Genomic DNA, 26,600 nt, shown 5'->3' with positions numbered 1-26,600 from the left:
CGCCTGTGTGTGCGTGTATGTTGGCAAGGTTTGGGAGGTGCAGTTGCATAAAGTTGAAAATAATCAAGAAAACTGAAGGAGATGAGAACAACAGAGATCAGTGGAATGTATTTAGATTGGCAGTTAACATACTGCACTAAATCTTATCTGTAAACGGTAACACCGCAGATATGTGTGTGTGAGCATGAGCAGATGTGCGTGTGTGTGTGTGTGTGCGTGTGCATGTGTGTGTTTGCAGATGTGGGTGGAGGTTATCAGCTATCCAGAGTTTTACTGCCTGTGTTAAAGCGCTTCCATCAGAAAAATGTTTTGATCCATTGCCACACATGGTTAAGCATTCACCACCTGACTCTGCTTCGTTTCACACAGCAGCCTGAGGGAAAAAGACAGAGAGAGGCGGCTCTAGAGAAAGTCCAACTTGTGGAAAAAGAGGTGTTGAACTGGTCAGGCGTGCCTGCCCTTACCTCCCCACTCGCTTTTACCTGCCCCCAGAGCTCCCTAAAGCAAGTATACAGGAACGTTGTGTTTTTCCTCAAGTTTTTTTTTTTTTTTCAACGTCAGAGACGTTTGCTTTCTTTCCACTTCCCCACTGTCTCTCTTTCTTTCTCTCTTGTTTTTTTACTCATTCACCAGCTTAACGTCTCTCTCTCTCTCTCTCTCTCTCTCTCTCTCTCTCTCTCTCTCTCTCTCTCTCTCTCTCTCTCTCTCTCTCTCTCTCTCTCTCTCTCTCTCTCTCTCTCTCTCCCTCTCTCTCTCTCTCTTTCTCTCAGTATATCCACACTCCTGCAGCAATGGGAAATCCTTCAAAATCTATAATTCACGCTTCACTGCTCCTCTCCCTCCCTTGTCTCCCACCATTTCTCCCTCTGCAGGCCTCTGTGTGTGTGTGTGTGTGTGTGTGTGTGTGTGTGTGTGTTTGAGCTAGAGAGAGAGAGAGAGAGAGAGAGAGAGAGAGAGGGAGAGAGAGAGAGGGAGAGAGACCTGAATACAGATGCAGATTCCTTGTGGAAAAATACTAACAAACATATGGTTCTGCCTTTACACATACACACAGTGTCGCACACTCCTCCGCACACATTACACTTATTTACATGCACGCACACACACACTACGCACTACACTCTTATGCAAATAGTTGCTCATTTTAATGATTCTTCATGCAAAGTCTTTTAATAATACTGTATGCAAATTAAAGAGATATTTCCACTGACTCATTCTGCACATTAGAAATAGTAGTATATGAAAGAGAAATGCATGGCACACCAATTAAAATGCATGTAAAGTAAGGCCTGGTGTAGTCAAACCCACGGGGCGAGCAGGTCATCGGGGATAAATTCAGCACACTGGAAAATTCACACCAAAGCTGCTTCAAAGTTGGAGATTTGCCAGCATGTATGTTTTCATGTAATGCAGAGTAGAGGCAAATTTGCTATTTAAATTATTTTTATTGTATGTATGAAAAATGAAGTCCCAGATGATAGCAGAATTCATTATTTCAAAATAGGACACTGACAGAATAATTCACTTATGATGATAAATCCCACTGTTGAATTTAGGTTGCAAGCTGTCTTAATCCTTTTTACTCATAAAATATTAACACAGGCCTTTTTCAAAGCACACATTTTGACTCATAGTAGGAAAGGCACAGGTGTTTATAACCAATAACATTACTGGAATCTGTTTGGTTTTTGTATTGTGTGGTGATTCACCAGTATGCCTCACTTGAATGGAACTGAGCTGTCTTTAATATTATCAGTTCCACCTGTGATTTTCCTGTGATGACAAGTCAAAATATCTGCTGTGAAAAAAGGCTATTGTAGTGATATTGCTCTGTTCCCAGATTTCAGATATTACACATACTGAGCTCCTGATATAAAACAGAAGTTAAGACTGAAAGTTCAGTCTTGACCTTAGAAACAGCAGTTGATAAAGCAATAACATACACCTGCATTACACTATCCTTATCAGCAGAAAGAGGTTGCCTAGTTGTCATGGAATTATAATGTTCATTTTTCCTTTTTTTTTTTTTTAAAGTTGAGATCCGTCTGCTAAAGAATGGTGTGTACTATGATCAAAAGCTCCAGCCACTGAGAGAACCTTGTGGTGAGATTATTTTTGTCAAAAACCCAAATCGTAATTGAGCAGAATTATCCTTCAAGAACAGTCAACCTCAAAGTCAAAGATGGAAATATTCAACACTTCCACTCTCTGTCCGTCCATAAATATAAGGTAGCAAGTATTCACTCTTTTTGCGTTACATGGTATATTTCTGTCACACTCTCTTTCTCTCAAACAACCTGAAACATACACACACACGCTCATAAACTCACACATGCACAGTGATTCGTCTCATAAATCAGCAGGCTCTCAGAGAGGGCCGGAAACCTAAGGACAGCTCAGACACGTGGAGCAGACACAGCCAAGACCTCCTGGTCCCACGCCACCCTCTGTGTGTGCGTGTGCGTGTGTGTCTGTCCATATTTATGGCTGCCTCTGAATGCTCATTCCCGAGTGTGCTCTCCCAAGCATGTGCACGTTTATCTATCAGTTAAGCGTGTGTGTGTGTGTGTGTGTGTGTGTGTGTGTGTGTCTCTGTGTGTGTATGTGTGTGTGTGTGTGTGTGTCTGTGTGTGTATGTGCTCTTGCTGCCAGACTGGCCTCTTGTCTCTCTCTCTCTCACACTCTCTCTGGGCTGTGTGGACTTGCACAAGGCCTCTAAGTTATGAATCTGCAGACAGCCCTCCCTCTCTGGCCCCTCACCAACTCTCTGCTCCGCCACTTGGCTTTTGTACAGACAGAGCATTCAGTCATGTGTGTGTGTGTGTGTGTGTATGTGTGTGTGTGTGTGCCGGTATGCGTGCATGTATTTGTTTCTCTATTTGTGTCTTTGCTATGATGTTTATTTCTGTCGTTTTCTCTTCACTTGCACACGTTTTTATGTCCCACGATGACACGCACACGCTAAACCCGCACTTAACGAGCTTTTCATCCCCAAATGAGCCTGACCCCCTTTAATGGCCACCTGTTCCGGGCCTATGGGGAACGTGCTGTAGCCAAACACTGTGTTGTTTAACATGATTACCACACAACAATGCGGGGGGCGGAGGATGGAGTGTGCGTCAAACAGAAGCTATTGGTTTTTAATGATGTTTTTCAGGCTCTAACTGACTCTATACAGCAACGCCGAGTAGAGACCATTGAAATGAAACAGCAGCAGGAAAATGTCCTGTTGTCTTTTGTGTGTGTGGATGGGACTGTGAGTTATTTATGGGGTCTTTAACACACAGAGGGGACGGGGAGGAGGTGAGCAGAGTGTTGGACGGAGAGGACGGCTCATTCAACAGAGACAGTGCCAAGCTGAACAGCTTTTCTCCGACTCCCTCTGTAAAATTCCTTCCCATTCTTACAGCTCCCCCTCCTCCCTTTTTCTTTCCCGTTTTCCATCGCTCCCTCTTCGATGCCCGACACTTTCTCCAGATCTGAGGGATAATTCCAATTCTTCCTCCCTCTGCCTCTGAATCAAATCTAATTTATCTCAGGTCCACTCCTGTTAATTTGGCGTTAATGCTTCGATCCTTCTCCTCCACTTCTCTTATCTGTCTGCAGCTCTTTTACACAGGATGAAATTCAAGTGCAATTTTAAAATCTCCCACTGAATCAAATCAAATTCTTCTCACTGTCTCTCACACTAATGTGTATTTAAAAAGATCTGATGCTCTATGTCTCTCTCGCTCTCTGGTTATCCATTCCTCTCGTATCTGTGTATCTGTGTATCTGTGTTTCTCCAGCAAATGGTGAGAGCAAGAATGAAAGTGTAAAGAATATACTGATAGATATTTCAATATTGTATTACAGAATAGATTGTAGGGGAGGTTTGAGAAGAAGAGGAAGATGGTGATGGGAAATTCATAATGCTTTGCAGAAATGTTTTATTACAGCAATAGAATTTAATTTCATTTACATGTAATTCTGAGCCTTGCTGAGATGAAGCCCTGTAAAAGAGTTTTAATTAAAGCCAAAGTCTAGTTTGTCTTTGACCACATTACATTTTGCACTTTCTGTTCATCTCTCTTTCTTCTTCTTCCATGTTTCCAGACTCTCTCTTTTTGTCTCTCTCGCACTTTATCCCCCCCCCCCATCTCTCTTCTCCTCCAGTGTGTAACCAAGGGTGCGAGATGTCTGGTCAGAGAAAATGTTCCCACATATCAAAAGGCTCCTGGGTTCTGAGTGGAAGCAGCCAAGAGAAGGAAAAGGTCAAGTTGAATACAGTGGGTGAGGAGAGAGGGATGAGGGCAGAGCAGTGAACTACGGTGTTTAATACCAGCAGCAGAGAGGCTGCAGCACTGAAAGGCCACTGAGAGCGGGAACTAATGCTGCACTGCTTTGTCCTTTATTTCCTCCCTGAAATATCCATTCATTGCACTTCTCTATTGTGAATCAGTGTTTTAGCATCACCTTCAATTTTGTTAGATATGGTTTTGATGCGTAGAACATTCAAGCAAGTTGTGTTAAGAAGAATAGCATATATATATAACAAGAATAACAAGAATTTTTTATTGGTTATCATAAATGAACATCTACATTTTAAAGGGTAAAGCTGCCATTATTGTATGTTTTTCTTTTTGTCAACAAATCCCATTCCTTAGTTTGTCTCCAAATACAACTACCTGTCTGTGGCACTCGACCTCAAGCAAACTAGTTCCTAATAAAGACAAAATTCTTTAAAAGTGACTCATAAACACAGCTTTATTTTGTAAGGCTTGTGGCTTCCTCTTTTGGGGGCATTTCCTAAAATAGCTGGGCACTTTAGATTTTAGCAAACAATTTGAAAACAAGTGAAAAAAAAGTACAGTTGCTGGGGACTCTTTTTCCACTGCTGATTAATACTTGTGGTGTTTTTGTGAATATTTCCAATCAAAAGTCAAAATAAATAACATTGTGTGTGTTCATGACGATGAAGAAACATGCCACCCAGTGCAACAGTGTGACTCATAGATGTGTTTTTAATAGGTCAACAATGGAGCTCGGTGTATCAGGGCTTAGAGTACACTGACAGTGTTTGTTAGTACATCTGTGCATTGTTGGTTTTAGGTCTTTCAACAGGATTTGTTGACATTAAGGATGAATAATATATTGCCAGATTTATTTTTTAAAATGTACTTTTTGTGGGGAAAAACAGAAATAATTTGAGGAGATAAGTATAGTCTGTTCATTTATAACTGTTCCTCAAAAAATTGTGAAATACTAGACAATACGACAATAACACATCTGTATAAAATGGCTCTCAAAAACCTTGTTATTAGTGAGGCTGCCATTTCATGCTTTCATTCCTTGTTTCGTTTGTCTCCTTGTTCTCTCCCTTCAGACTCCACGTAGCACCCTCTAAAAATAAATACATTTAAAATTCAATCACAATAAGCACATTTGCTCCCCCACAGGACATCATTGAGTGGCGCACAGCAACAGTGCAAGGTACTCCAATCAATGGCCTTGTTCCTTCAACACAGGCCCGGAGCTCGTAATTTGCATGACATTGGACCAGTTAGCAGATAGTCTCTCTCTCTCTCTCTCTCTCTCTCTCTCTCTCTCTCTCTCTCTCTCTCTCTCTCTCTCTCTCTCTCTCTCCCTCTATCTCTCTCTCTCTCTTTCTCCTTCTCTTTTACTCTCTCTCTCTCATACACACCCACTAACACAATTGCATGCATGTTATGATCACACACTTATTACACTTCATAACAGACAAAAGACACAATGCAGGCAAACACTAGCTCACACACATACACAATCCCCCCCCCCTAAAAACAGAGGCAGTGTTGTCCTTATGAGACATAGATGTAAAGTTTCCACAGAACATTAATCCAACTTACTGCTGCCATGATGTGCTCTGGTTCCTGTCTGCTGCTGCTGGTGGTGGGCGGATAATGGACTTGGACTGCTGCGTTAGTGTGTGTTTCGTATGTGTGTGCCCTTCAGTCCTTTTATTTATGAGTGCTATGAAATTGACTGTTCGCTTAACCCTCTCCTCTGAACACTAAGAGCTAGACTAGAGAAGAACTAGTTAGTAGTGTGTGTTGTTCAACCGCACTTGAAAAGCATTTATAGCCACTGAACTGCAACATGTGAAGGCTGGGGCGAAAAGCAGTCTGTCACAGAGAGAAACGAGGCATGATGATCTTTTGAATATGGGGATAAACAGCTCTCATTTTCAGGCAGTCTCTCCTGGAAGGCATTCATAATGTTGTGCTCATTTGCACACCCAAAACGTTACAAGAAATAGTTGTGAGAGGGAAGAATCTGCTTAGTTTTTCTTCTATGCATACCTGGACAATAGCTGCAAGACGTGTGAATGTCAAATTGTTGATTCCCTTCATAATTTCAACAGTAAAAACATGTGGTGGAGGGGGGTTTCCGAAGCTGTTCAACCATGCAACAAACAGCCTGAGGAAGTCATTTTTTCACCTTTTCAAACCCAAAAAAACAAGAGTTTAAACAGTGTTGTGTGCTCAAATTTAGACTGCTAATGCTTGCATGCCTGTCTAAATAGACTACTACATATAGCCTAATAGCAACCTAGTTAGGCCTATAATATATATTTATTGAAACAGCCATTTTATTTAGTGCAATTGGTGTAATATAGCTTGTACTTGACTGAGCAAACTGCCTTTGGGCCAAAACCTCACTGTCAGTCAGTGGGGAAGAAATGTCTTGCTGACTTTGTTTATTTAATATTGGATGTTTGGTTTGTTTATCTTATGTAAGATGTCTTTCTGGGTTTGAGAAAATGTGTTTCCAACTTAACTGTCCCAAAGAAATTTGCCTACCTTTCAGTTCGTTGCTACTTTTTTCGTTTTCCAAGCCAAAACCTCACATGTAAAAGCGAGAAATATTGTTTGAAAAAGCTAACAGTTCACTTTGAATATATTCTGACACTTGTCCAAGTATGTTTTTATATGATAAGCATCCAAACAAGTTTCAAACAGACTCATACCTCACTCAGCTCATGTTAATTAGCTTGCTACAGCTGATCAAATCTGCCAGCGTCACTCGTACCAGCCGACAAAATTGATGGATGCCAGATAAAAATGAGAGGCTGATTTTGTCTTCTAACTGCCAAAAGTAGCATGAATATCCAAGAGGTCATTCTGGCATGTTATCATTGTAAGCTGCATATGTGCTGTGCGAGGAAGGAAAGCTTGACAGGCATAGCAACAGTAACTAAGGGGAGGTGGGGCCTAGTGAAAATTAGAGATAGACAATACACACACACACACACACACTCCTGTCTTCCTCCTCTGTCTAGCAGGTGAAGGGCAGAGAAAGGGTTTGTGCATTTGGCAGCTAAGTGGCTCAATGCGTTATCGACTGGCTCACCGTGGCAACCTGCAGAATTCCACCGCCTCCCCACGAGCCTGGCAGACTATCTGTTCACCCTCCCTTCCCTCCTCCTCGCCTTCTCCACCTCCCTCCCTCTCTCCCATCCCCCACTCCAGCAGATCCAGGGAAGCGGTGACGTGGGGGCTCCCTACTCTGAGAATGGAGAGAGGGAGAGAGAGAGAGAGTGAGGCATGGAAAGAACGCCTGGCAGGGAGAGAGGAGGAGAGAGGAGGAGAGAGAGAGAGAGAGAGAGAGAGAGAGAGAGAGAAAAGACAGAGCTGCCGCACCACAGAGAGAACAAGAGAGAAGGAGCAGGAAAGAAAAGATAAAGATCCTCCCTCTCCCAGCACTCATTGACAATGATACTGGGAGAATAATTTCAAAGCAATGAAGCAGAAAACGCAGAGCCTCCTAAGCACGACACTCAGTCACCACCACACCACAATCACATTAATCTCACAGAGAATAGCACGGGCCTAATGAAATGTGTGGCAGAACGCTCGTATTATAAAAACAGCCTTTTTGAAAGCAGTGAAAGATACAAAATAGAAAAGTGAATTGTGATTTAGTGACAAGTCCTGTCAATGAAGCTCCCACCTGCTTGACTAATATCGAAATTGAAGATTAATGTTTGTATCTTTTTTTCTGACCATGGTTCAATAAATAATACATTTTATGTTTATTCCACTGATTGCTTGATTGATATATAATAACAAAATCATGAGGTACAGTATATTTCCAAAACTGTCATTAAAAAGCCATTAAATAACCAAAATAATTATATTTTTGACATAAATATATAAATATCTGACTTCTTTGGCTGCTGTACATAGTGAAATGTACAAAAATAAACACATAAGAAACTAATAACAAAACAAATTGCCATTCACAGCAGCTGAGTGTCACATCACTTATCCTTCTCCAAGTAGGACATCTTGTAATTGCCTGAATTGAATATTCATGTCCCAGCTACAAGCCCTACTCCACTTTCTCTTTCTCTTGACTAAAAAAAAAAAAGAAAAATCAAAAATACCAATTCATTTCCCCCTATCAGCCCCGGGACATGTGCTGACGATGAGATGGAAAACACAGCGTGTCGTTAAGCTGCCAGCTAATCAGCGTTTGCTCATAACCCCCCCTCGCCTCCCTTTCTGTCGCGTCTTCCAAACAGGCCCCTTCTCTCCCTCTGCCACCGCTGCTGCTGCTGCTGCCGCACTGCTGCTGTAGTCAGCCTGTGAGATGGGTGGCTCAGTCCTAATCACCCCCTGCAGTGCATTGTCAGCATGGCTGCAGGCCGCCCTTAACATTTACACCACATGATAACACACGCATAAACAATAAACACAAGCCAATATGTGACAAAAAATGCATCTTTCAATCCTCTCCTTCTTCCTTGTTCTCCTTCTTCAGCTTACAGCTCCCTCCCTGCCTCCACCGTGTCCAAGGCTAACCACACACCACCACTTCTCTCACTGTCACCTTGGCTAGATTCAGCGTTATGCGCCCATGGCCTTGAGGGGCTTAGGGAGGTGGTAGTCCTTCTCCTCGCCTTCTCAGACAGTGCCTTCCTGTCGTTATCTCAGGGCTGGAGTCTCATCAGCCTGCACAGTAGCTCTGGCTTCCAGCTGTTTCACCACCAGCCCCGACAGGGGAGAAGGCTGCCAGAGGATCTGAGGGGGAGGCCGCTCCTATACCCGCATCCTCTCATGTGGCCAGCTTCAAGGTTCCTCTCAGGCAAGCCTTCAGTCAAGTTTACATTGTGGCATGCACGCACACACACACACACACACACACACACACACACACACACACACACACACAGTGATTGGCATTCATTAAGAGTATCAGAAATGCAAATCATCACACCGTTTTCCCCAATTTAAAGGATTTCATTGTTGCTTGGTGGTTCTTCTTATTACTGTTAACAGGCTGAATGTAGACAGCATTTTATTACACTGAGATGGTTCCAGTGCAGCTACAACTGAATTTACTGCAGAAAATCCTTAAACATTAACAAGAAAAAATGTGTGTGATTTGTGTGTCAGTTCTTCTGAATCAAAGGCCAGAGTTCTTTTGCAAGGACCTTCCATATTCATGTTGATCAAAAAATGTTTGTAAGAAAGGAAGAGGTCAATGTCACTGACCAGGAGTGAAGGGACAGCTAAAAAGATAAAAAGAGGCTTTCTTGATCTTTCACAATTAATGTTGCTCTATAGCTTTAGAGGTTTCTGAAGTGTGAGAAATTAACCCTGATGATTTCTTCAGATGACATCATGATGTGATGAGGTAGGAAGAGCTGATAGAGTTTAGGCGGTGTGATGAAGATGTCAGGGGACTAACCTACTGCTGTCCAACCTGAGCTGCAGCAGTCATCCTGCTGTCACAGTCATTCTTCTTCTTACCACACATGAAGCTTTTCTTCTTCTGCCCCTTTTTTGAATCTCTGATCTTGGAGGGCCAGCTCTCTGTCGCGCCTCTTCGTAACCAGCTCCTTTTAATAGTCGTCCCATTTTTTAGAGAGCTTGTTTTTCAGAGCTCCTTCTTGAAGGATAACTTCTTTTTGTCACTCTGACAGGCAGCCTGCTGGTGTCTGAAGCACCTCCTCTATTCAGCCAGCTCAGAAGGTCCAGGTCCTAAAAGCAGGCCTTTGTGCTGGCTTCCAGCAGTTCTTTCACCCTGTTGAGATCCTTCTGTCTTACTGATTATGAGCTTGTCCTCCATTTCCTGCTGTTGTGTGGCCTCTTTCCAATTTTTTCCATTGATGACCCTCAACCTGCTGGTCACCTGCTGGCTGACTGGCCTTCAGTGAGATGAACAGTTCTTCCTTCCATTTCCTCTGTCGTCGTTCTTCTCAAACAATTTCCCAAACTCTTCAATCCAAATATTTTTGGTCCAGTATAAATACAAATAGATGTGATTACTTAGTAACAAATTTAATCTTTCAATTTGTCCTTTAGGCTCAAGGGATGGCAATAAACTGAAATATCTCAATAACTATTAGATGGACTGCCATGACTTCTTGTAGACATTCACAGTTCCAGAGAATGAATCATAATGACTTGAGTGATTTAAGCTGTGAATGTGAACATGGTTCATGTTGTGATTGTGAGCGCATTAGCATGCTGATGTCTGCATTTAGCAGAAAGCACTGCTGTTCCAAAGTACAGCCTCACAGAGCCAACAGTGTGGTTGTAATCTCATAGTTTAAAGTTTTTCTAACAGTAAATCTCACCAGGGAAGAACTAAATGCAAAAGAGGAGACCTGCACTGTTGTCCCAAATCATTTAAACAGCATAACCCCTCTCCTTCTCTACATTTGGGCAGTGGTGGCCTTAAGGTTGAAGAAGCAGACCAGAAGGTCAAATGTGTGATCTCCATATTAGCAGAATAAATCTTGCAGTGTAAAGTGAAAGAGTTAAGCTGATCAGTGACCATTGGTGGTTGTATTGAGAAGTTGTTTGTATTTGTCAAAAGAGAGCATTGCTCTCAGTGACAGATTTCCTGAATAAATAACGGTTAAAAGGGGGGGGGGTAACCTGCCTGTCCCCCTGTATGTATGCATGTGTGTGTTTCTGTCTGTATTATACGTGTACATGTCTGCTCCCCTCCTGACCTGCTGACCTGACCATCAAGTTAAACCATGTGTCTGCTCCAAAGCCGGTCATCTGCAGACTGTTTCACTCAGCTGCTGTCTCGTCCATGCAGCTCGTTCTCTGTCTCTCCTCCAGACTCCTAACCAATACCACCTGTCACCTACACCGCTCCCTGCCACACACAAAATTAGGCTGCAAGCTATTAGCACTATTACATCTGAGGTGCAGCGGACAAAGACCCCGGCGGTCAGATGCTGCAAAGAACTGCATCACCCAGGAATCATTTGGTGGAATAACAAGTCAGTTTATGGATCGACCTGTTGTTGTCCACCAGCCCTCTTGTTTTCATTTGTTATGCTAGCACGTAATGGAAACTGCAGCTAATTGTTGTCATAAACCAAATGCTGATGCCAATAATCATATTTATGAACTCACGGTATCCTGCTGTTTGTGAGTGAGTCAGGCAGGGTGGGAGGCACAAGACTGACCACGAATCATTGGAAAATGATTTTTGAGAAACAATTTTAGTATGCATGTGTGGTTTTGTGTGTGTGTGTGTGTGTGTGTGTGCGTGTCTGTGTGTTCATAACCCATGTCACTATCAGCGTAAGATCCATTATGTAGACTTTGCTGCTGTGAGTCACCGAGCACAGCGGTCACTGCTCCCACAGTCATGCCTGTTACCTGCCTCTGACGTACAGACACACACACACACACACACACATACATACACATCTTCATCAATTACACGTCTAGATTGGAGTCTGAGTCACTGCGATGCCAGGGCACTTTTCCTCTCTCACTCTAAATGCAGAGGAGACACAAACAGCTAGTGTTGTGAGCAGGGGCGCTGTTGACGTAAGCAGGACCCTTACAGCTCCAGCAAAACCTCCTGTGAGGCTTATTTCACCCATGAGTCATGTGCACCTATTATCTTCTACGTCATTACATTTCCGATAAAAATAACTCCAATATCAGTTGAGTCTTGAATCTCTGATTGCCTTCCGGTGATTCATGTGTAGCGCCTGCTTTATGTATCTCTGAAACCTTTTTGAAACATGAATTACACTCAAAGGACGAGATAATGAGTGTGACTTCATGAATCCCAAAGAATTGACTCTGTCATTGGAGCAGGTTAAAAACATTAGTCACACACAAAGCACCTAGTGAGAAATCAGATTCTCTGGAAGCAGCTCAGAAGATTACAGTTTTTCTTTTATGAGTCATACAAAGACAAATCTCTGAAGAAAAAAGATGTTAGATGTGTACGTGTGTTTAACTCACCTGCTGTTTCAATCAGTCTAAAAAAAACACAACTGCGTGTGTCTACTTTGGGAATATACACACTCATGTTGCTTTTCAACACATAGCAGGACATACTGACACAACGTACACAGATGTAGCCCGTAAGTCATTGAATAAATAGAAAAAGCTGACAAATGAGGCGTGAAAATTCTCGTTGTCAGACATTTCATGTGCGATTTAAAAAGCCACATAATTAAGTTATGAGCCATCAGTCATTTTACAAGCGTAGGTGTCACATTGCATAGTCTTGTGTTAAAAAGATTATTAAAAATGTGTGTTGTACTAAAGAGCTATATGCCTTTACTAACAATGGTTGATTTGGAGTTTCACTTCAGTTTACAACATTATAAATCCAGTTCTCCTTTTTTTTTCAGTTTCATTATCCATCACTGCTACCAAAACCAATAAAATACGTCACAAGCACAAGCTGAACTGTTGTTAAAGTGGCACTAAACCCCGGGTGCAGCGGTGACTCAGTTGTTTGATCTTTGTAAAAAAGCTGAAGCAGTTGTCGTGAGTCCCCGCTGAGAATAAAATGAACAGTGAAACAGAGCGATGACAGTTAGGCTGCTCAGCTGTGACCATCAACGAACCGCATCAGAAACCTGTGCACCGCTCTGATACTTAAAATAACATTTACCTCATTCCGCTCAACTCAATGTCAAGTTAAACTGTAAAATTTTCAGGAACTGTACGAGGAACGATCTACTCGCTGGGTGGAACATCTGGCATTTTTAGTTTTTCCAACAAGTTTTGAATAGGTTTCATTAAAAACATGCCAACTCAAATTTTTCTCAAGCCATAGAGGAACTATGTGATCTTTCAGCTCTGTTCAAATAAAAAAAAAATATATTTGAGTCAGATGAAAAAAGTAAGATTCTTACATAACTGAGTGCATTTTCCTTTATTTTACAGCTGGTGATTTAGTGTGTGTAGTTCCAGCTGAATTCCTGCCATGTTATGGATACTTTGAAGAAACATTTAAATTCATTAAATCACACAAAGGCTTTTAGCTGCAAGACAACATTCCTTTTTCCCAATGCTGAGAGTCATTTAGTACATGTAAGCAGTAGTTTGCTACACTTTGTACTCTAGGATGTGCATTAAATATGTCATGTAGGGAATTACAATTGATCTTCGATAACAGTAAAATGTTTTTATTTGAGAGATTTAAATTCTACTTCAGTAAATTTAGTTCTCCGTAAAGATTAAGGTTTTGAAAACTATGGAAACTTTATACTTCAGACAATATGAGTTTCCTTTCAGGTTCCTCAGAGGAATTTGCGTTTGCTGTTAAATTAAACAGTCTAGCTGATTTGGAACTACACATCTATATTTCTGCTTTTCTAATGAGCAAATATGTGCTGTCATTATTCACATCCTTTGAACTGGAGTTTGTTTAATGACCTTGTCAGCTCTCCATCCTCCGGTTTTTCCCCTGCTGTCATTTGAGCCATTGTACAGCGCTATGACGCAGGCAGAGCGTCATTTCTTCCTACGTGGAAATGTCATCTTAATCAGATGTGCTCACTTGACAGAATAGAGCAGCGGCATCATCGGATCCATGGATCCAAGTATGTTTGTCCATAAACATCAGCTCCTCATCCACACCTGCTGCTCTCTACCCTTTATGTCTGTGAATCACACAAATAAATATGCAGCAAAAAATCCCCTCTAGTAACCCCTCATAGAACTCTTGGGGATTTTTTTCCTTTTTTTTCTGTATTTTTGTGTTTCTTCCCAGCACAACACATTTGTTGTAAATTATGTTGTGATTCACTGAACACAACTGTCTCAAACACTCCTTTGATTACAGAGGTTTGAACATTTTTCTCACTGTAAAGATCCTCAAAGATCCTTTGCTTCTCCTCCTTACAGTAATATCACTAACTTCTTTTCACTCTTCATTTTCACTTCTTGTCTTCACCTCTTCCCTGAATGACTTGAAGACTTACATCATGTGCCTTGGATTAGTTAGTTAGTAGAGGTAAGGTACAAGATGCTGGTGTAGAGAACTGCAAACAGTTTCAGGACAGCTACAGATGAAAAAGTAATGTGCTACATGATAACATAATGTTTTAGTCTCTAATTTTCTTACCCATGTAGTTTTAATTTGATGAATACCTGCATTTACAGTATTAGTGCTGTGCAAGGACTTAGAGTTACAATTTCTCCATTAAAAATAAGATTCAAAATTAAGTTCCTCTCTGTGTAATTTCCTGTGGATGGATTCTTGACATCTTTACCCATTCTGCGTTTAGTGAAGGAAAGTGATCATCTTCAGCAAATCCCTTCAAATGCAATAATTCAGTCACTTTCACCAAATCGCCAGTTTACACCTGCACTTCGCGCTGTTTCATGTAAAAGACCATTTCATGTCCGTATATTAAAGGAACGACGACACCTCAGTCAGTGAAGAATTGTCGCATTTTTCTCCGCCTGTCTGAGGACATGTCAAACTAAACTTGTCTAAACTTCTCTTGTTTTTTTTTTTATTGAAAGTCGACCTGTTGAGATCACATGTTGATAAGGAGAGCAGTTTTTTTAGTTTTGTTGATTTCTGTTTATGAGGGCACTAAAATTCCACCAGACCGGTTTGTTTGCTTGTGTCAGTCACATGTCGGGGTTTCTTTTCTTTTTTTTAAATAATTTTCCTTGTCATGAAGCGTCTTTTTTTAATCGAGGTGTCATTAAACGAGTCGTGTTTGAAACAGTTGGACACACTGGTTGAAAACACCGATGTCTGAGCTGATTTTCGTTGATTTGGGTTCTTAATTTTCTGAGGGGGTACATAAATAAATAACAACAGTGCGGGGCTGTGAACGGGTTTCTATGCGGTGCTGTTTCTGGTGACATTTATGTGCGCACGTACCATTAATAACACACGCACGTGCTGCATCACATTCCATCCGTCCCTGGTGCACGTGCCCTACTCCAAATCTCTTACATCTTGGCAGAACTGTCGCATGAGCCCGTGTTTACCAATTTATAGCCCCCATAAGCTATTATATTATATCAACACTATCGAAATACCATATGTTAGAGGCATATAAATATCATATGTGGTCAATAACGTCAGGTGTTAGTGAAGGCATCAGGTTGTGTGGTGAGAGGAGAAGCAGACAGGTGATATTGGATATGCTCTGTGGTCGTCTAATAAAAGCTTCCTGGCCACTGCTTCAGAGCTATACCTTTCTTCAATCCTTTAGCTACTAATTGACGTCCGTGTTTCTTGCCGTCGCAGTTAATTTAGGAGTGACGCAGCTGAATTAGCAGACTCTATGCGTGGCGCTGTGCCCTTGAGCGCGCGCAGGGCTGCTCGCACGCCGCGCGTGAACGCCGCAGTCTCGTGGACCGATAAACCGGTGAAGAATAATGGATGTTTAGACAGTATGTTTGCTTTTTCAAAGGGTATTTGAAGCATATAGACAATTGTGAATGCGCCGCAGTCGTTTATTTCGTTTGATATTCCACCACCGATTTGCACTCATTGCCTTATAAGGAAAGACAGTCGTGCCTTTCTGCAATAGGCCGAGCGCTGCAGCCTGCGGGAACCCTGCACTTTAACCCTTTCGCTGCTGAATTTTATTTGGTCCAACTGTATGAAACAATGCAACTAGGGCATCGTAGACATTCAGTGTTTTTTATTTTTATAGCAATATATCGAAAATGTCTTCCTGCTGTAGATATTACTGTAAATATAACATTAAACAGCTGGATAAAGAAGGCAGCAGTAAACAACTGGATATGTTATATTATTTATAATTCTCCCCCTTTTTCGGCTTTATGACAATATTCTGTCCTCACTTAGGTGCGATTTGGGGCATTGCCATTACCAGCCTAAACTCTGGGTTTGGTGTGTGTGTGTTTGTGTGTGTGTGTGTGTGTGTGTGTGTGTGTGTGTGTGTGTGTGTGTGTGTTTTGTGGACGTCAGGCCTGAGCTGGTTCATACCGTGAGTGTTGTGTGCAGTGCCAAGTGATAACTGAACCGGCTGCTGCCTGTCCTGTCGGGTCTCCGCAGTCAGAAATAACCCCAATGGAGCTGAAGCCGGCGGGGTTGGAGCTCCCGCAAAGGATGCTGACCTACATCGGGTGCCACGCAACCGGGGGCTATCTTTTAACACGGCGAAAATCCAGCATAAAATCCCCGCGACACGGTGCTGTCTGAAATGTCATCTCTTTGTGTGACCTTGACTCAGAGAGGATATGGAAATCTATTCATTGTAATGAGCATAACAGCGACCAGGCTCTGTCCGCAATTTAACTTTACACAGGCGATGATTCATGCCGCATTATCATCCCACTGAAGCGGTTTCAGCCACACCACAAGAGCATCGGATAAAATTGTTTTCCTATTTCAGATGGATCCCCTGTAATAGACAAGGCCGTGTCATGGCGGCCGTGATAAATCAATGTCAGCCAGTGGCCTTGACTTTAACTTGGGCCTAGGCGATTATTTTTTTATATTGGTAGCCTTATAATTAGGATACATGCAATCCAGCCGTATTATATGCACCAGCTCATAAATAGGCTACATTGTGGGTCTGTGGGTGGAAGACATGTGGGCGCACACATCCTAAACACACATCTGTCAAACCCAACCTACTGATGTGTTGTGACTGAAATAAAATGAAGCGAAAGGCCTTGTAAGTTGCTACATTTAAGTTGGTGTACATCAGATTGAGGCCATCATGGTTTAGTATAAAACGCTCTCTTTCATAGCACCCTCTTGCAGTTAGATCTCGCTTCACATCCAGCGACGTAGGAGGGAGAGATGTGGCGTTTACGGTCTCATTTCAGCTCGTACTTTTGGAAATCATAGTCACGCGTTCAGTTAGTGATAATTCGCCTGCCCTTTGGTTGATCAGTAGAAAACAATACTGTACTTCATTATAATATGAGTGGTTATCAGTGGTTCTGATTCCTTTGCCATGCAGGTTTTCTTTCCAACCAAACACCACATTAGCTGATTTCCAATCAGCACACCTTCTCAACCAGTGATGTACCCAGTGTCAGATGAAGGGAAAAAACTTCCTGTCCTGTCAATTCTTCTGTTTTGCAAGTCTGGACACAAGCATACCAAAGATGAAGAAATATGCACACTTTGTGTTGAAGGAGACCTATTATGCTCATTTCCAGCTCTACATGTTTTAATCTGGGACTCAACTTGAGTAGCTTTACATAATTCACAGATCAAAGACATCCTTATTATTAACTTATACTGGCCCTTTGTGCAGCCCCTCATTTCAGTCTCTGTCTGAAACAGGCCATTAAGCTTTGGTCTCTTTACAGTCCCCCTCCTTAGCAACCCAATTTTTTCTCGCTGGTTAGTTTCCAGTAAGCTGGATCACAGCTTCTCGACCCTCGGGAGGCAACATGAACAAACTATGACACAAACTATAGTGGTAGTATTTACTTTTTTTCTTGATAGTTACTCATCAAAAACTTTCTGGCACACCTGTGTAGTCTTGTGACAGGTGCATTAGTGAAGCAATGTCAAAGACTGAAGCGCTGAAGAAAGCCATTGACTGAAACTTTGTTTAGGCTTAGGCCTATAAAGTATCTTTATTGAAAAAGTGAACACAGTGTGCAGGTGCACCTTCCTCTTTCTCATTCTTTACTTGAAATGTCAACTTCTCAAATACATCTGCACATACGTACATTTTTCACTTCCATATTCTTGAATCTGATCCATACATTTTTCACTTCCATATTCTTGAATCTGATCCATACATTGTTCACTTCCATATTCTTGAATCTGATCCGAAATACACATGTGAACAACAAAAACACCCGGAAAAGTGTTAACAACGACTTTAGCAACCAAGGCAGGCATGCACAATGATCTGTTCAGCTCATAGGGTTGAAAAAAACACAAATGTAGTGTTCATAGCAGGTTGAAACTCAGCTATTTGACTTGCAGGGAGGATTTCTACATATGCTAACCTCAAGTTTTGGAACTTTGACAATGTTTAACAAAGACATGCAACATCATCACAGCACATCAATAACAGAAAACCACAAAAAGTCAGTAGGTCCCTTTTTATTACACCTCAATAAGCTAATGAGCTGTTATTTATGCAGATAATGACTAAAGGTTAAATAATGGATGATAATAATAGAAATAGAAAAAAAGTCTAGAAAGGTCAAAGAATAAAATAGTCTACAGTTGTAAAATTCCCATCTATGGACTATTACAAGTTGTTGCTATGGTATCCATTCTCCTCACTTAATGTCTTGCCATAACATATAATTTTTCACTTAAAAAACAAAACAAAAAAAACATGTTGGTGCTCAGGCGCCGTCGAAGTCGTGATTACATTTTTTCCGACAGCACTTGAAAGCAGCGTGATAATAAACACCGCCCATATTACCTCCCTCTCGTGCGACGTCACGCCAACGGCTATTTGCATCAAGTGTTTTGTAGCTGCGGCTTCAACTCGGCTGCAGAACGAGTCTCTCAGAGGGGGAAAGCGAGGGAAGAAGCGCAGTGAATATACAGAAGGAGCAGGAGGAGGGGGGGCTCTTGTGCTTCACATCAGAGGAGTGAGAAAAAACGGCCTGCAAGCGAGGATAAGGTGTCGGAAAGCAAAAGCAGGGGGCAAAAAAAACAGAAGAGTCGCTTGTTTTATATCGGATAAAATGGAGCTACCCGCCGCGGGAGAGCACGTCTTTGCGGTGGAGAGCATCGAGAAGAAGCGCAGCAGAAAGGTTTGTCACAAGAGCACTGAAGGACAGTCTTTTTAATGATTGCATTTGGAAATGAGGATGATTTCTCTTTGGCTTTTCTTCTCACTCTGATGGATACATGCTTTTTTTTCTCCCTCCTCACCTCACAGGATAATTTCTAAGATGACGGTGCAATGCAGAATACATATCGCTGCGTAAAGTAACGTTACGCTCATTATCCCGTTTGTCTCCATTCACAGGGGCGGGTGGAGTATCTGGTCAAGTGGCGAGGATGGTCTCCCAAGTAAGTCACCTTATTGAATTTAATCATAAAAAATCATGATGGTGATAACACAACATTCAAAACAGATGTGTGCGTGTGTGTGTGTGTGTGTGTGTGTGTATGTGTGTGTGTGTGTGTGTGTGTGTGAGAATTTGTGCAACCGCGCGAGCGTGGGCGCGCTTATGGGCGTTTGCGCGTTCTTGCGTTTGACGCGATGATGAATGTGATTTTACAATGTATGCAATCCCCCAGTGTGCCAATTAAAGGAAGACATGTCTATAATTGAGCCACATGTTTTAAGAGGTGCCCATATGTCTACAGTTGAGTAGAGATTGAGCCAATTGTATCCTCTTCCTCCCTCTACAGCCGTGCGTAAAAGTTACTCATGATTTATTACACGTGCATCCACGGGGACCACAAGTGTCTCAGCATGTTGTTTAGACATGCACACGCCTACAAATAAGAGATATGGGAGAATGCAGGAAGTAAAGATAGGGCTATGGACAGTTCAGGGTCGTTTTGGTGCTTATGAAGTAGAAATCACCTGCTATCCTCAGCCAGTGCTTAATTATATCAGCCACTTTTTTGACAGGCCTGTGTGTCCCCCCTGCTTACTCTTTCCTCTCTGATTAGATACAACACGTGGGAACCAGAGGAAAACATCCTGGACCCAAGATTACTTGATGCTTTCCAAGACAGGTAAGTTAAGAGTGGGATAAACACAAACATTACACACATTACCATGACCAAACAAGTTTAAATTAAAAGTTGTTGTTTTTTCTGTCATGTCATCAGCACGTTTAAAGTAAGAAGTCTGAGCGTTTGCGGTTATGTCACACTTTCAAGATAATCCCATGTTGATAATTAACCATTGGCCGATTAAAGGTGCAGATTCAGCATGTAGTGTAGGTTTGGATTAGGATTAAAAGTGGTGTCATTAGAGGGTCAGGTTAGAGTTACACCCAAGTCAGGCTTACCATAACAAACTGACACTTTGTTCAGCATCTACTTTTTGTCACCTGATAGTTATTTGAGTGTCAGCATCAAGTTGTCGTGTAAGTGCTACCTGCTGTCCCACCATCCACTCACCAGATGCACCTGTGTCATCTTCCACAGATCATGGCAACCATCTGTATTAACCAATAAACCAAGTGATTTACAGAAATAATGCAAAGATCAGAATTTAATCACATGCACAATTATTTAAGTGGATAGAAAACTGAAAGGTCAAGAATAATAAATCAGTAAATCATTTTGTTTTTCTCCCAAAAAAAAAAGTTCAGTTACTTCATGAAACATTCAATCACAAACAACACATTGTTCAAATTTCAAAAGTTGCTGCTGAAGACATATCTCCTACTTCACTGAAAAGTCAGTTTTTTCAATGGAGTTTTTACAGTTTCACATCACACTTGTGTAATTCTCATATTTCACCATGATTGGCTGCAAATTAGTTGTGATTTCACAAAATCATCTTGCACATATACGTCTCAAAGTCAGATTTAAGATAATTACAGAGAAACCTCCTTCTTCAAGCAGATGATTATTAAAACAGTCTTCTAGTGTCGAACACAGTCAAACATTTGAGTGAAATCACAAAGCAAAACACAATTTTGAGTGGATGGAGTCTTTAAATTATGAACAGGGAACTAAATAGTAGGTCAGAAATTGTTATAAGTGGTCCTCCATGGTGAAATGAACTGCTTGGCTCATTTCTAAATAGTGTGTTGATTGCTGTGCAGACAACTCCATGTAAAGGACAGTGTAACTGAAATTATTATAAATGCGTGGTGTGTTAAAGTGTCACTGGCTTTTCTCTTGGCCTCCCTCAGCTTTTGCTTACAGTAACCTCTCAGGCACAGGTCACACGTTATAGCAAAACATCGACATCACTCTGTGTCTGTTTTTGCAATTACCTCTCTCTCTCTAAAGCGGCAAGATTTTATTGAAACTAATTGCGTGTCTCTCAGGGGAGCCAAATCGTCTGAATACCAGGCTATGAAAATACACTGAGTCGTCATTGTAATTAGATGTGAGGGAGGAGGGTGGGGGAGGGGACTGACATCACTCCTGTCTGCGGTATTGAGTTACTGCCTTGGAGAGACTTGTATGGAGACTGAGGAAAGCTAAGGAAAGTCAAAGAGGGGTTGGCCTTCATCTTCTACTGTATCCACTGTAGAAGGTAAAGGTGTTACATCATCTATTTATTGCTATTCACGGAGGAACAAGCCTGACTTAATGCCACTGTTCAGCTTTTTATTGCAGTGAGGGCTGACAATAATTAGGGGTTAAATATTTGATACAATGTAAAGAAAGGTCATGATACTGTGAGAAGGTAAATATATATAAGGATTGAAATGAACATCTCTTAAAACTCCTTCAATGTGTGTTAAATAAATGTCACTTTGCATCAGGAAGTGTAACTCCAACCTGTAACACAGGCTCAGTGTTGTCTAATTGAGTCTGAGGAGGACACCCGTAACGTTGTGTTGCCATGCAACAGAGACTCATCTCTGTGAGATGGTTTCACTGATTGGCTGCTTTTTTCTTGCCCACAGGGAACGTCAAGAGCAGCTGATGGGATATCGCAAGAGAGGACCCAAGCCCAAGCATCTACTGCTTCAGGTAAGAAAAGAAGACTTAATACTTCTCTTGATTATCTATCATGTAAATGATAAATTACAACTATGCTTAAGATTTCTTTTCATGCATGATTCCCTCACAAATAAGCCCATATATAAAAAATATTATAAAAGTGTACATTTTCTAAAATAAGGCTTATTTAAAGGGGTACTCCAGCAAGTTCATATTGGACTTCCATAAAGTGAGAGGACTTACAAGAGACAGATTTAACAAAGAATGGCTATGAGTGGTTAAGATCTTTAGTCTTTAGTATGCGTGAAACTCTGAAAATGCTGGATCCTACATTTACCATAATTCACTTTTTTTTTTAAAGTGTGTTTTGTTAGTCCTTCCCTGCCTAGAGAATGCCCACATCCTTCAAACTCAACACCCCCAGTTTTAATGCAGGTTTCTGATATACATTTGCAGCTCAAGCCCAAGCAAAGATAACCCTGATGAACAGGTTTATTTTCTTAGACTTCAGAAAGCTCCCTCCAGGACATCATACATGGACAGAGGGCATTTCCCCCCCTGCCCTGACAAGTACACTGAACTTCATGGGTAAAATTGACGACACGCCCCTTTTAACACTAGCGTTGCAAACCGAAAATTAGAATATATATTACAGACAACGAGATATTATCGCATTAGATTTAAAGGGGCCAGCTCCCTGACTTAACAGTTGTAGCTAAATGACTATGAATCGTACATTTAGCGCATCAATCAAAGGTCCAAAAGGCCAGGGGAACCTCTCAGAGGACTGCTTTTGTTCCTCTCAGGAGGGTGTTTGTGGTAACACATGGGATAAAGTCAATGACGGGACACAAAGCAGCCAGTGACATTCCACCGAGCTGAGGTCACAGCCACAGGAGACACTTTGAAATGTCACTGTGATGGCCGGGCCGGTGGCTGAAAGAGCTGCTCACGAACTGTAGGAGGGCTGTGTGAACATGGACGAAGGCCCCCGAAATAAATGTTGCGGTGGTTCAGGCCTCAGAAGAGCCCCTGCACACATTCCAAGCGCCGTTGTGCACAGTGCAGCTTGTGGGCCCCAAATGAACCGTAGCTTTTTGTTGTAGCCCGACATAGACACATGTATAGATACTGTAGACAGTTGAATCATTAATCAGATCCCCTACAAAGAGGGATGGCCTTTTATTTTGAATAGTCATGTAAAGGCAGAAGAAATACCCTTAATTCTTCATGTAATATTCATTGAGCTATATGTTTGTGCTTCTCTAAAAAGACTAATGGATGTCTTGTTTTTACAGGTCCCTTCTTTTGCCCGGAGATCCAGTATCCTGGCTGACTTACATGAGGCGTCTCTGGACAACGACAGCTGTCAGAAGACCAACCCCATTCAGATGCTCCGTCCCCAAAGCCAGCAGTACCAGATGAACAGCAAGAAGCACCACCAGTACCAGCCGCTGGGCAGGGAGCGCGAGGCCGAGCAGCAGCAGGCCAACAGCAAAAAGTACTACTACCAGCTCAACAGCAAGAAGCACCACCACTACCAGCCGGGCCTCAAGGTGCACGAGCCTATGTTCGCTAAGCCCAGAGAAGTCAAGGCCCCGGAGCTCTCCAACAAGGGGTACAACCTTCCCCCTGTGTTGCAGCAAAAATGGATCCGGGACAAGGACTCCGGCTGCTTGACCAAAGTAAAGGATATCACCATGGAGCTGAAGAAGCTTCCAGCAGACCTCAACGGCCACAAAGAGCCGGAGAAGGTCAAACCAAAAGAGGACGCCTCGCCGCAGTCTAACGGCGTCAGCAGCAGCAAGCTAAAGATTGTGAAAAACAAAAACAAGAACGGGCGGATTGTTATCGTCATGAGCAAATACATGGAAAACGGAATGCAGGCGGCCAAGATTAAAAACGGTGAATCTGAAAGTGGTGGGAAACCACCGCAAGGAACGGACAATAGCGTGGAGAACCACCTGGAGAAGATGAAACTCGTCAAAAAGCTGGGCCTCATGAATGGATTTGCGAAAAACCCCAAAGACAAACCGACTCTTCCCAGCGCTGGATTTAAGGCAGGTTGCCCCAAAGAAAAGGAACAGTCTCCTAAGATGGAGCCAACTGTGACGGAACAGGATAAACATGTCGAGGTCAGGGGTCAGGGGCAGCTTCCAGCGGATCAGCCTTTACAATTGACAACCAAGCCTAATCTGGTCTCCTTGCCTTTGGATAGGGGAGTTCCCTCCTTAACGGACAAAAGAGGAAGCCAAGGTGGATTTCAAGGACTAAAGCGACACCTCTCTGACACAAGCGGCGAGGAGCATGTGAGCAGTAAGAGGTTTTTGAGCTCTAGGAGTATCAGCGCTCCTAACACAGTATCTTCGCCCGCCCAAAGCATCAGCATAAACCAAAACGTTTACCAGGGTCACCTTGGACAGCAGGACTGTGGGTACGCAGACCAAGAGGAACCCATTGACTTGAGAATAGTGAAGTCCAGGCCTAAAGCCGCATCTTCCACAGTGACTCAGGCCGAATCTTCGACACAACTTGAAACACACACGCAGGATCAAACACCCACACAAGCTGAAACACAAACACAGATGGACACACAAACACAAACCCAAACCCAGGCTGAAACACAAAAAAATGCAGAAGAGGAAAAACCCGAGTCATTGTCTGTTTCTAACCACGAAAAGAAAAAAGAGGAGTCATTTCCCTCTTTCCAACCTTTCCTTGGAAATATAGTCATCACAGACATTACTACAAACTGCCTCACAGTCACATTCAAGGAATATGTGACAGTGTAACAGAACTTTGTACCAACTGTAACTGTACAAATGTACATGAAATATATTTGTATTTTCAGATGCTTGAATGTACAAACGAACTCTTAATGTTTTCTTTTTGTATAGTTAAGGAGAAAAAAAAGCATATTTGGATCTTTTATCCCATTATTTGCATATTTCCTTTTCTAAGCTCTACCTGTTGTAATTTCTGGAGATTTTATCACATGCAGTATCTAATTTCAGCTATTTGAAACTTAGTTTACAAAGCAAAATTAGATGAAATAAATGCGGGAAGTTTAATTGAAGATGCACTTACACTTGCTTACCTACTTACTTGTAAATACACTTCACTTTTCTATAGATGTCATTTGATTTATACACTCAACTGTCTACATTCGCAGAACATGCTACACAAATGTAGACTATATGGAGAATTTTGTAAGGAAGAAAAATTATATTGAAACATGGTAAACTACACTGTGTCTGTCTGTGTGTGTGTGTGTGTGTGTGTGTGTGTGTGTGTGTGTGTGTGAGAAAGAGAGAGAGAGAATGTGTGTGTGTGAGAGAGAGCAGATGGACAGAAGGATGTGTGCTGCTTGGACAGATTATGCCATTAGGCATGCTTAAACAAGCAGATAAAGAAAAAAATAAGCGCCTTTCTATCAATAAATGTTATTTGCATTGTTGAAAAGGAGGATGTTTTGAAAATGAAAGAATATTAATGGTTAATGTTTGATATATGCTCCTATTATTTGGTCTCTGTTCAAAGTGTTTTATGTCATGCATCTGGAGATCTGATACTGAGCACAAGTCACTTCCATTACAACAGCAGACATACAACCATGTCGTCACCATATTGATTTCATGTTTTGCAGCGCTGCAAACATCTCATAACAACTGTTCATTTGAGTTATATCATTCACAATCCTGTGTTAACACTGCCAGTTGAGCTGTGTAATCCAGCAGATTAGTCCCACCAGGTGGGTGCTCCATGATCCATGATTCAGCTTTTCATGTTCCTGCCTCTGGCACCCTAACATACCCTGTGTAGACTACAGAGTTTTTATCATTTTAAAGTATTGTCAAAGCACATGTTCCTGTCATGATCAGATCTGTCCCCTTGTGTTATACATCCATGCCCTCTTGTGTGTCATTTTAAAAAAATATCCCTTCCAGCACTGTGTGGTCTGAAAGTCCAGAGGTGCATTGAACTGTGAGAACGATGATCAGATGCACTTTTGATGTTTTGTGTGCAGACTAAGTGAAGGCTTCCTATGATACATTTTGCAATAATAAATTTGTTTGCAAGTGGAATTTGGACTTGTGTGTGATGTGTTTCTTGCTATACTTTTTTAATTTTTCTTTAATTTTTTTTTACACATTATCCTCTCCTATCAACCTTTGTTGTCCAGAAAAGACATCTCATGGTTGGTATTCTACATCACATGAACAACTAAAGATTTTAAAAGGATAGGGTGGCTGCTTTAATGCTCTTAGATGGCTGACGTTACCTCAGAAGTTGCTAAATCTGTGCATGGGGGCTATTTGTGGCCCTGCGCGCGTGTGTGTACGTGTATATGTGTGTGTGTGTGTGTGTGTGTGTGTGTGTGCAGGCTGCGGGCCGTGAGGATTATTACAGAGCCTGTGAGTTTATTTTCAGATGGGCATCATCTAACCCATGCGCGCTGCCTGGACCAACTATTTGCCATCCATGCTATACAAGTCACGCCTCGTCTATGGCTGCATGCGTAAATCAATAGCTTTTCATTACTTCCAATTTACCAATAAATCCTATTTAACGCGACTCAAATGGGCCACAGGTGGAGATTTATAGAAACTTATAGAGTGGTAAAATGATCACCACAGACCTGTGTTATAGCCTAGACTATAACTTCAATAAATATATAATCCAAAAAACCCGTGAAGATATAGTGATGATTGTCTAATAATTGTTCTTAATTGCTAATTGGAGATAAATAAAAACCACTGTGAGCGACATGAGTTTATGAT

The 26,600-nt window shown here is 41.8% G+C and overlaps 1 protein-coding gene across 1 annotated transcript; it reads left to right on the top strand.

Annotated features, from left to right (window-relative positions):
• Positions 1-18,807: 18,807 nt before the first annotated feature.
• LOC128381252 (E3 SUMO-protein ligase CBX4-like) lies at positions 18,808-25,904 on the top strand. The gene is made up of 5 exons (XM_053341215.1): positions 18,808-18,983; positions 19,202-19,245; positions 19,858-19,923; positions 21,783-21,849; positions 23,118-25,904. The coding sequence occupies exons 1-5, from the start codon at positions 18,915-18,917 to the stop codon at positions 24,609-24,611; spliced, it is 1,740 nt and encodes a 579-aa protein (XP_053197190.1). The 5' UTR covers positions 18,808-18,914; the 3' UTR covers positions 24,612-25,904.
• The last annotated feature ends 696 nt before the right edge of the window (positions 25,905-26,600 follow it).

The sequence above is a fragment of the Scomber japonicus genome, chromosome 2, assembly GCF_027409825.1.
Source record: "Scomber japonicus isolate fScoJap1 chromosome 2, fScoJap1.pri, whole genome shotgun sequence".
NCBI lineage: Eukaryota > Metazoa > Chordata > Actinopteri > Scombriformes > Scombridae > Scomber > Scomber japonicus.
Note: the sequence above shows the minus strand (reverse complement) of the source record. Positions and strands in the feature narration are given on the sequence as shown.

Coding starts and splice junctions, on each gene's coding strand:
- LOC128381252 (XM_053341215.1), top strand. CDS start 18,915: ATGGAGCTACCCGCCGCGGGAGAGCACGTCTTTGCGGTGGAGAGCATC. Junction 18,984..19,201: donor AGAAGAAGCGCAGCAGAAAG/GTTTGTCACAAG, acceptor CTCCATTCACAG/GGGCGGGTGGAGTATCTGGT. Junction 21,850..23,117: donor CCAAGCATCTACTGCTTCAG/GTAAGAAAAGAA, acceptor TTGTTTTTACAG/GTCCCTTCTTTTGCCCGGAG.